The 10956-nt window shown below is 42.8% G+C and overlaps 3 protein-coding genes across 4 annotated transcripts in view; 1 reads left to right on the top strand and 2 right to left on the bottom strand.

Annotated features, from left to right (window-relative positions):
• The first annotated feature begins 1588 nt into the window (after positions 1-1588).
• Positions 1589-7126, top strand: LOC130161680 (B-cell receptor CD22-like). Its single transcript, XM_056365096.1, has 8 exons — positions 1589-1714; positions 2087-2162; positions 2300-2680; positions 3018-3323; positions 3458-3718; positions 3854-3981; positions 4081-4143; positions 4252-7126. Exons 2-8 carry the CDS (start codon positions 2099-2101, stop codon positions 4495-4497), a joined length of 1449 nt encoding a protein of 482 aa, XP_056221071.1. The 5' UTR covers positions 1589-1714; positions 2087-2098; the 3' UTR covers positions 4498-7126.
• Positions 7127-8268: 1142 nt separating this feature from the next.
• On the bottom strand, positions 8269-9911 carry LOC130161099 (nebulin-like). Its single transcript, XM_056364089.1, has 2 exons — positions 9355-9911; positions 8269-8715 (listed from the first exon to the last, which is right to left on the bottom strand). Exons 1-2 carry the CDS (start codon positions 9509-9511, stop codon positions 8543-8545), a joined length of 330 nt encoding a protein of 109 aa, XP_056220064.1. The 5' UTR covers positions 9512-9911; the 3' UTR covers positions 8269-8542.
• A 371-nt stretch (positions 9912-10282) lies between these two features.
• The window catches only part of LOC130161097 (nebulin-like), a 39029-nt gene continuing 38355 nt past the window's right edge, over positions 10283-10956 (bottom strand). For both annotated transcript variants that reach the window (XM_056364084.1, XM_056364086.1), the window contains 2 exons: positions 10658-10750; positions 10283-10568 (listed from right to left, as the gene is read on the bottom strand). In XM_056364084.1, coding sequence (XP_056220059.1) covers positions 10410-10568; positions 10658-10750 — 252 coding nt within the window. In that variant the 3' untranslated portion in view covers positions 10283-10409. The remainder of the gene's footprint in view (positions 10569-10657; positions 10751-10956) is intronic.

The raw sequence follows: 10956 nt of genomic DNA, 5'->3' as shown, positions 1-10956 counted from the left end.
TGATAAAGTGATAATAACACAAATAAAATCATGTGAAGCGAAGAAAGACATTTCTTCACGTCAGTCCATTGGTGCAGAGCAGCAGTGACACAGCAGTGAGACACAGTGATTGTGCACAAGTCAGCAAAAACACTGGGGCTACATGTGCAATACATGACTGTAATATATAAACAGGGCACGCATAAACCTTTTAGAGGGGCAGGTGCTCAAATTTTAACAGGAGCAGATGGAACAAAATGTAAAAACATCATACACCAACATAATTTACAGAACAACATGATCGTCTCGTCTCGTGGTCTCCCGCTTATCCGGATCCGGGTCGCGGGGGCAGCCACCTCAACAGAGAGGTCCAGACGGCCCTCTCCCCAGCCACTTCCACCAGCTCCTCCGGGAGAATCCCGAGGCGTTCCGAGGCCAGCCGAGAGATATAATCCCTCCAGCGTGTCCTCGGTCGGCCTCGAGGTCTCCTCCCGGTGGAACATGCCAAAATTCTGTCCATAAAAGTTATGAACAGAACCGGTGACAAAGGGCAGCCCTGGCGGAGTCCAACCCTCACCGGGAACAGGTCCGACTTACTGCCGGCTAAGCGAACCAGACTCACACTCCTTTGGTACAGGGTACAACATGATCAATTATAGAAATATTGTGAATTAGCCGCTATCTTGCATTAACGCTACGTGAGAGTACAATTAAGTATTAACATTCTCTAAAACGGTGGACAGAAAAACAATTCTTCCACAACAAAAAGAAGTAGTTTAACACAAACAAATATGGCGCCTTCATGTCCATACTTTTTTTCCCTGGCGGCACAACTGTAACATTAGCTAGCGGCTAGCGGCTAACGGCTAACGGCTGCTAATGTGAAAAGTAAACTAACTTAATAAAGAAACGTGCTCACATCGTCAGGTGAAACAAACAAGGCCGACATAAAACCTCTGTAAACCAACTTACCGGCAACTGAAGTTCCCGCTTCAGAGAATGACATAAAATCCCAACGTTTCTCCCGCCGAGTGTCTGTCTGCTGTTTCCCGGGTCACGGTCACTAGCCAGTTAAGACACGTCACATGATGACAAAAGGTCAAAGGTCATCATGTTACGTAAACTAATTTACGGCAGAGACAGTAGAGAAACCGCATTGTACTGTATAGGGGATCTGTGCTTACGGCATCATTTTATTGATACGTAAATGATACATAGTGTTAATTGTCAAATAATACTATTTTCGATAAGGGCCAAAAGCAATCCATAAAAAAAATAATTAATAAATTAATTAAAAAAAAAAAAATTGACAGAAGGACATTGTGTCCAAATCATGGCTGTATTATATTATATTATATTATATTATATTATATTATATTATATTATATTATACTAGATTAGATCAGATTAGATTAGATTAGATTATTAGGTATTAAGTATTAATACATCCATGGTCAAAAGGTCCGCTGCACCTGCATGTATATAAAGATAACTTAATAAAGGTTTTGGGTTTGCAGTGAGTCATGTGACTAAAACTATGTACAGCAGTAAATGGTTGTACTTGTTTTTCTGTATTTGTATCACAGGAAGTTGATTTGGTTCTCAGTCATGCCTTTTAAGCAGCTAGAGGGAAGTTGATGAATTAGTTTGCTGAGTTTGAATTCACTGGCTGAACCATTTCCAATTCACATCCAGAGATCTCTTCGCTGCTTCTTCTTTGATGTGAGCTTGTTTGGTGAGAAACATTTTCATGGATTTTACGTTTTGGCTTGTTAACATAGTGAGTTATATTATGTTTTTACTTTTCACGAACTGCACTGAAAAATACAGGATATGATGTTTTATCTGCTGGAGTTTGGTTTAGCAGAAAGACACTGATGACATAAGAGGGTTATTAACTTTAGCAGCTCGTCTGTGGAATTATTCAGCAGTGACATTAAATGTGATATTTCACATGTTGATGATAATATACTTACAACACAGTAAAGTGCAGGTGTACAGGAGAAGTTCCAGCAGTGAATGTGTTATTCACATTTGAAGTAGAAATTCAGCTGAAGAACTTGAATGTTTAGTAAAATCCGCTGTATTATTGTGTTTGTAAATCCAGGTGAGGAGTTTCATGGCGGCTCTGTCTGTGAATATGGTGACAGCCAACCTGTTACTGAGTGTCTTCTTTCTGTCAGGTGAGCTGTGTGTTCACTCTCTTTGATTTGACTTCAAAGCTTTAAACTGAAGGAAATATTCTGATGTTTTCCAGATCTTGTTTCTGTGACAATATTTTGTCAATCTCATTATGTTAATCATGAAACTGGGTTCACAGGTGCTTTGGCTGCTTGTCCTGAGTCAAACCTCTTCATTACCACACCACAGAACATGGAAGCACTGACTGGATCTTGTTTGCAAATCCCATGTAACTTCAGTGCTAGACCTGAAAAGCTGTCAGACTATAGAACAAATATCACCGGAGTGTGGATTAAAAATGATCCCAGATTTCACAACAGACCAGAAAATGTGATTTTTAATGGTAGCAAGACAAATAACAAATATCCAATGAACATTACTGGAAACCTGAATCAGAGAAACTGCACCACTCTGTTTTCTAGTTTAATCACTAAGTACACAGACACATACTACTTCAGAATTGAGACCAGGCCATTCATAGCAACAGCTATTTGTGATCCTCTTCATATAACAGTTAAAGGTAAGAAAGTTTCATTATTTTAAGTTTAAAGTTTTAAGTTTTGAATGAAACGTCTCGACAGCTACTGGATGAAATGTGGTTCAGACGTTCATGTTCCCCTCAGGATGAACTGGAAGAACTTAACTGATCTCTTTACTTTGACTCTAGCGCCACCATCAGGTGTTTACTGCTAATTAGCAAATGTTAGCAGGCTAACACCCTAAACATTACACCTGCTAAACTTCAGTTGTCATTGCTGCATGTTAGCACGCTGACGTTAGCATTCAGCTCAAAGTGCAGCCTCACAGAGCAGTCGACTCTTTTTTCACTGGAAAATGTGTTTGACTTCACACCACAGATTCTCCTACGAGCCCCAGGATTGAGATCTCAGGTGAGCTGAAGGAGGCGGAGTCTGTGACTATAACCTGCTCAGCTTTAACTCCCTGTCCACACTCCCCTCCTAAACTCACCTGGAACCTCCAACAAGACCCTCACAACAAAATAGAGGAAAACACAGATGGAACCTTTACAACTAAAATCCAGGAGACCATCACTCTGTCAGACAGACGTGACGGATACAACATCACCTGTTCTGCCAGGTATCCTGTGAATGAAGGAAGAGATGTGAAGACAGCAGAGGGGGAAATGACTCTCAATGTTTCATGTAAGACCAGAGTTTGTAGTTGGATCCTGTCAGACCATGAAGACTCATCAGCTGTCAGTTATTGTCCTCTCAAGGATTTCATGTAGGGCCTGATGCTCCTCTTCTCTCTAACATCTTTGTTCCTTTCTCCCCAGATGCCCCCAAGGACACCTCAGCGTCCATCAGTCCCTCAGGTTTGGTGTCAGCAGGTAGCTGGGTGAACCTGACCTGCTCCAGCAGAGCCAACCCTCCTGTCAGCCGCTTCACCTGGTTCAAGAAGAGCACAGGTGGAGACCTGAGCGTATCTGAAGGAGCCTTTTACACTTTCAATGTCACAGATAAGGGAGTTTATTACTGTGTGGCCACCAATGATGTCGGAAATCAGACGTCACCTGAGATCCATCTGTCTGTTGAAGGTAGGTGAGTCAGTACAGTTACTTCACTGAATCCACTCATGTAAATCTGATCTGCTCTTTCCTCCTTTTCGTCTTCTTCTCTGTTGTTTTACCTCTGACTTTTTCTTTCTCTGTTTGTTATGGCAACTCCATCAGGAGAGTCTCTACCATGGGGACCGGTTCTTGGAGGAATCGTTGGGATCATCGTTCTCGTCTGTTTGATCGTCTGTTTGATCGTCTGTGTTTGGCGAGTATCACAAATCAAAGCAAAGCTGCACATCCAATAATATCTGCTCCTCATCAGTCCTGACACTTTACTGGCACTTTGTATATTTGACCTAAAACTCAGTGTGATTCATCTAACAGCCTCTTGTGTCTTCCAGCTGGTTGAAGTCAACAAGTCCAACTGCACGACAGACTCAGGTGGGAAAACACCACACGTCCCTGTGCAGTGATGCATTGTGTGTTTTGAATGTTGTGGGACTGTGATGATGTAATAAGGCGGATCCAGCTGACGGTTCACATCACCACATTTCCTGTTTGACTGTCCATAGAGTCGAACGGGTGAAGAGCCGGCTGTGGCCGAGTCAACCAGGAAGACAGAAGAAGACGACGACATCCATTATGGAGAGATCATCTTCTCCGAGCGGAGACCTGAACCGTCCTCGGCCTCCCTGCAGGACAGTGGACCGCAGCAGGACATGGTGTACGCACAGGTCAAAGTGTCCAAGAAAGCAGACAGGTCCACAGAGACAGCTGACGGCCTCGAGGATCTCTACGCTCAAGTGAAGAAGAAATGAGCAGTTTGTTCTGTGTAAAGACGAAGGTCACATCTGAAGAGGATTCATGTTAAATGAGCCTTTATGTTTTTTTATACAGCGTCTTTTGAGTCTAAACATGAAAATGTAATTTTGTCTACTTCCTTTTTTTATTTCAGTAATCAGCTTTTATCATGTGGCTGTGAACAAGGCGCCAGTCTCCATGACGCCAGAAGTATCTCTGCTCGCACATTTATAGTGCTGGCTATTTTTAGTACAAGATCATGTTTGAATTTAAATGTTTTTAATGTTTCTTATGTATTCTCCCATTTTCTTCTTTCACGTGTTTTAATGACTGAAAAACTAAAGAAAACTAAGATTAAAGATTTTGGTTCTGAATTTCTGTGGAAATTAACTTTCTAAATGAACTGTAATACTCAATCATGCCACATGGTGGCGCTGTAACATGAAACTAGCCAGTAAAAACACTCCACACTGGTTCTGTGCTTATAAAGCCGTGATGTCATGGAGGAAGTCCATCTTTATACAGTCTGTAATTAAATCATTGTTCAGTCTGAGCTGTTAAACTTCTATGAAGCTTCTGAAGGTTCATTTGCATCGATAATGTTCATAATAAAATAAAAGTAAAACACAACAGTGAAACTATATTTTAAAAGTTGTTATTTAAGAAATGCACTTAGCATCTTCAAAAGGTAAAATATTTTACAAAACTTATACAAGAGGCTTTTAGACTGGAGATTTATTCAGCAGACGCCAATAGTTTATTTATCATGCTAATGATGTAGCATTTCCAGACGGCAGGTTTTTGAGGGCCTCACTGCGACGCAGTAAAATCCCATCTGTCACATTAATGTGCTCGACCTGACCCACTTCCTGTGGCACATATTACGCAGAAGGTGAGTTCACTGTTACATGAATATACTGTGAACTCTGAATTCTTATGTAGTTGCAGTGTATAGACTGTAGAAACAGGTGAGGGCAGGTAAGTATGTAAGTGTATTTATACTGTTTATATATTCACACAAGTGGTCTCAAAAAAATAAAATAAAAATCTATTTATTCTCCTACATTATTTACTGTAACTGGTTCTAAAGTGATTCTGTATTAATTAAAGAGATGAATGTAAATGTAGTTTCTGAAGAAGAACCATGTTTCTGTTGACAAATCATGTTTTTATTTCTCCCATATGTAACACACCGCAATAATCATATGGCAAAAGAACATAACAGATATAATTGGAAATAAAATGTAAATAAACTTAGTATAATCTGTGACGACATACAGGCTAAACCGAAAACTTTACAAAGGTGACATTAGAAGCCCAAAATCCTCAATGCAAGAAAATGAAAGGATTTATAAAACGACACCAAGTGCCTCGTCCAAACTCCACACAGGAAACATAAGAATACTCAGTGATGATATTCTATTGCATCTAGAATTTATGAAATCAAACACACAAAATGCAAAATGCTCTCCGGCTAGAACGACTTCTCATGGCTGAGCGAAGTTTTTATTCAGCACATGAGCGGGATGCAATCCACACAGCAAGACAACGACCCTAAACACACGACTTACTGGATACACACAGGTACAACATGTCTTTCCAAAACACACACAGGAGCCACGTATCAAAATAATCTGCGACGTACAGAAATCTGGAGGCCGGACGTACTCACACAGTCTGTTCAGATCTCAGTCCACATCAGCTGTTACTGTGAGGTGGAGGTGACAGTTCAATTATGACACTTTTATTTATAGTTAATAATAAAAAAAGACAGGAGGAACAGAAAGACACAGTGTGTTAGTTCATTCCTTCACTGCTGTGCCGTGTGATCTGTCCGCGTAAAATACACTACACTCACCTGAACATGAATTAAAACTCAGGATAAATAAACCATTAAACTTGAGAGATCTTTAAACCTTTTCTCTATTCAATTGTTATTGTCTTTAATTCCTCCCCTCATCCCTCCGTCCTCCCTCCTTCTGTTGCATCGTTCCCCAACAAAAGCCAGTTTTCCTTCCTGTTCTCAAACTCGTCTCTTAAAGACAGAAGTCAGATCCAAACCTTTTTCCTTCCTTATTTCCTCCTCTGCTCCTTTTCTTTTCCTCCACCATCCTTAAAGAATAAGTCTGGTGATATTTTAAAGTAGTTTTCTTATTGTCAACAAATAAAAAAAAGACAGAAACCAACAGTGTGTTCGTCGTCTGTCAACACGTCTCCTCTGTCTGTGGCTCTCAGCCCGTTGGTTCCTACTGAAGATATAAACCTTCAAAAATAAAATTAAAAGTTCACAAATATATATTTTAATTAATAGACTTTCATTCATTTCCTCAAACAGCTTCTCACTGTAGCTTTTATCAAACAAACAGGAGGAAATGGTGCATTTGTTGGGGACTACTTTCAGCGGCGGATTAATCCACATTTGGTGCTGTAGTGAGTATCAGTGGCAGCAGGACGGTGTGTGTGTGACTGAGTGTGAATAAACTACAGTGTGTGTGTCCATGGTGATGAAGGAACTTGTCTCCCGGGGCAACAGTGATGTGTTTTAATAGTTATTGAACAGTGGCGTTCTGTGGCTCCGAGGAATCAGACACATCAGGTGATGCGTGTTAGTTTTGGTCTTTTTATTTTCTATTGACAAATTAAAAATCAAATATCACTAGACTTGTTCTTTTGAACTTAATCAGACTGAAATGGTTTGAACTGTATTAATTATTTGACTTCCTCTGTTTAGAAAACTGAAGGATCTTTCCCTGCACTCCTCCGTCGCTTCTTTCCTCCTGTTATAGTAAAAAAAAGACAGATGTTTCTAATCTTCCACACCTCCTCTCTTCATGCATCCTTCTTCTGTCATTCTCTCCTCTAGTAAAATGTGACCTAACTTATCGACAGCATGCTGGATTTCTCCCTCCTCCTCCTCCTCCGTTACCTGATATCAGCGCTCTCTGATGTTCACTGTATTCCAGCTGTTCTTTTCTGGTGAAGAATCGACATGTTTGGGTGAATCTACATCCCCTTGCCTACGTTTCCCAGAATGCCTTTCAGTAACGCTCCAGAAAACAAGCTTGTCTTGTAGCTGCGTTGCATTCTGGTCTTTTTGATGCTCAATGACTGACACCAAAACTTGACTCTGACTGTTGAAGTGTGAATTCTTTCCTCCTTTAAACTATTTGTCCAGTTTTCCACAGGAAGAAGAAACAAACACCAACAAACAACCTGGAAATACAAAGAACATCAGCGACGTCAGATTTTTTAAACGTTAACCCTGCCTGACCTCCGTCTCCTCTCCCTCCCTCCGCTCCCTCCTCCCTCCTTCAGTTGCAGCTCTCCACGTAGTTTGCCGGCAGCATGCCGGACTTGCCGGTTCTCTGCACGGTGCCGTACATCCAGCCCTCGTCGATGGGCTGAGCGTTAACGATGACGTCGCCGTCCCTGAACGAGACCTCGTCGTGGTCCTGAGCGGCGTAGTCGTACAGCGCCCGGTAGACACGCTGCGAACGACATGAAGAGACAGTTAGACTTTATTTCATCACAGTGCTCCTCGACCTGCTGTGACCCCGTGCTCCTGAATTCTCTCAGGACACGTTCACAGACATGATATTCAACTCGTCAATCTTCTGATCTTCATCCTCCAGAGGTCACTTTTCTCACCATGGTGGCTGAGTTAGACGGGGAGGTGACGGATCTGACAGACGACATGCTGGTTTGGTGCATGTAGCCGTGGAATTGCTGCTGCTGCTGCATCTGAACGCCCTGATGGTACGCTCCTGGAAGGACGGGAGCTGGGCGAGAGACACACAAACACAGAGAGAGAGAGAGAGAGAATAAGTCCGTCTGAAAGGTGTTTCCTGCATCTGTCTGAGACGATGGGGAGCCTCCTCTGCTGCGAACACACTGTGAAGTCATGTGATTCAAACTGTTAAAACAACATAAAAACACTCTGTGCTCTTCACACACACTTGAACCTGCAGGAGACTGTGAGCGAGTCAGGTGGATTTGTGGATTAGAGACGAAACAACCACAGACAAGTACGACTTTCATGTGTGAGTGTGTCTGTCCGTGCTGTTAGCCGTTAGCCTTTAGCTTCCAGCCTTTAGCCTGAATTAGAATAAAAATACCAGGCGTTTCGGTGCTGCTGCGGTCCCAGAGGTCAGAGGTCAGCGAGCTAACAGACTGAGCCTGGCTGTGGGTCAGAGACTGCTGGGAGTGCTGCCTGCTCAGCCGGCGGTCGGCCCGCTCTGGTAGACAGCAGCCGCCAGCAGGGGGCAGCACAGGGTGGAGGTAATAACAACAGACAGAAAACGAGGAGAGGAGGGAAAAGATTGAGAAATAAAAGTGAGTCAACAGGAAGAGAGAGAGTGAAGTTTTTTTAATGTGAACATCACAAATAGATACCTCATCAATATCTCTATCAACTATAGGTTTCTTATTGTAAACAAAACCATGAAAAGATCAAAACCAACTGTGTGTTCGTCTCAGTATAATAATATATAATGTATAAATTCATCTTTAAGAACAAACAAACAGGAGGAAATGGTGCATTTGTTGGGGACTACTTTCAGCGGCGGATTAATCCACATTTGGTGCTGTAGTGAGTATTTGTGGCAGCAGGACGGTGTGTGTGGGTGAGTCAATACAAACTACCGTGTGTGTGTGTGTGTGAGAGTGTGTGTGTGTGTGTGTGTGTGTGTTTTGTGGTGAGTAAATCTTAAAAGGAACAAAAGGGAGATTGTGAATTAAAAAGAAAAAAGAAATAACAGGGACTTCCACACTCGTGTTAATTAAAACAAAGGGCATGAGATTTGTTTAACGTGTAGCCTGAAAACATTACTGCAGGTGTCTTGTTTTAGTAGACGGGGGGGGGTCGGGGGAGCTACCAGACATCCTGCGGAGGCTCTTGGACTGGATGTTGTCCTCCAGAGGGTCAAAGTCAAATATGGAGCCTGGGTCTGTCCTCCACACCTTCAGGTCTTCAGAGAGGAAGGGACAGTCATTTGGGAAAACACCGACTGTGTTCGCACGGACTGAAATCATCCGTCACGTTCAGGGTTCAAACCAACCAATAAAATAACACTGAACTGAAACACGCCGCTCTGCAACCTGCAATGATTTCAGTCTCACCTGAGCAGGTACAGTTCAAATACACAGTCATTGTGAGGTGAGAAAAACAGATGAAACAGGAAGTACTACACATCATCAAGTGGAAAACCAGCTGCTGCATGAACTGCTTTAAATTTCATCTTTTTACCATCAAATCTTTTTTATTTTGTGTTTTCTGAAGTTTGTTTCCTGTTAATTTGCAGGAAACTTCAATTTTTGTTGAAGGCTTTTATTGTGAAACATGAAAGTGTTGACAGATTTATTAAGAGCAGATTAACTATATAATTTATATAATAATTTAATATAATAAGTGACACCCGTCCTGCACACACTGGTCACTGACCTACAATGATGCCTCCTGGTCGTCTGTCCATCTCCATCGACTGGGAGTGGATCCCTTTGCTGTAGCCCGCCTCTCCTATCATCTGATTGGCTCGCTGGTAGCGCTCCATGCTGTGGTCGTCCAGTCCCGGCGTGCCGCCTCGACCACGCGCTCGCTCAAAGTCCTCGTGGTACTTGGCCTGTCGGACCAGAACACACAGATACACGTCAGTGTCATGACAAGTAGAGAGTTAATACACACATTAGTGTCACACACACACATTAGTGTCACACACACACACACACAGGTCAGGGTGCATTTGGTCAGTGAGCAAATAAAACACACAGGGAGGTTTTTAAAATATTTTATTATTAACGTACACACACACACACACACACACACACACACACACACACACACACACACACACACACACACACACACACTCCCTGCTCTCTGGTGATGCGTGTTAGTCTCGGTGCGACAGCCCCAACCGCGGTGCCACATCACTCAAGTTAGCTCCTCCCACAGCCCTGGTGGGAGCCACGGCAACCGGGCCGCTACCATGGAAACCGAGTCCTGAGACCTCCTGACACGCCTGTACTCGGGTGTGTCCAGCTCGGTGCAGCTCCGCCCCCTCACCTCCTGCAGCCCGCGCTGATACTTCACCTGTTTACACGCACACATGACATCACATGTGACATCACACTGAGAAATAAACAGCTGTGTATTGGTTTGTGTGTGTGTGTGTGTCTTGCCGAGCTGATGTTGTCCTGGTTCTGTCGGACTCTCTCCAGCTCGGGCGTCACTCCGACGCTCGTGGCCTTCACTGCGCTCTGCTTGTACTTGACCTGACGGGACGACAGACGATGCTCATCATGTGGTGATTACAGATTTGTAATTACTTTAAATTCTTACATCGTATCAAGCAGAGTGAAGCACAAGTTAATTTGTCACTTTTCTGTTTTCTCTGTTAAACTCAACTCAGCACTTCCTGTCTTCGTGTTTTTGGTGGGCTTTTAATGTGAAGAATCTACAGGAAGTGGAATTACAGTAA

Source organism: Seriola aureovittata, chromosome 20 (genome assembly GCF_021018895.1).
Source record: "Seriola aureovittata isolate HTS-2021-v1 ecotype China chromosome 20, ASM2101889v1, whole genome shotgun sequence".
Taxonomy (NCBI): Eukaryota; Metazoa; Chordata; class Actinopteri; order Carangiformes; family Carangidae; genus Seriola; species Seriola aureovittata.
Note: the sequence above shows the minus strand (reverse complement) of the source record. Positions and strands in the feature narration are given on the sequence as shown.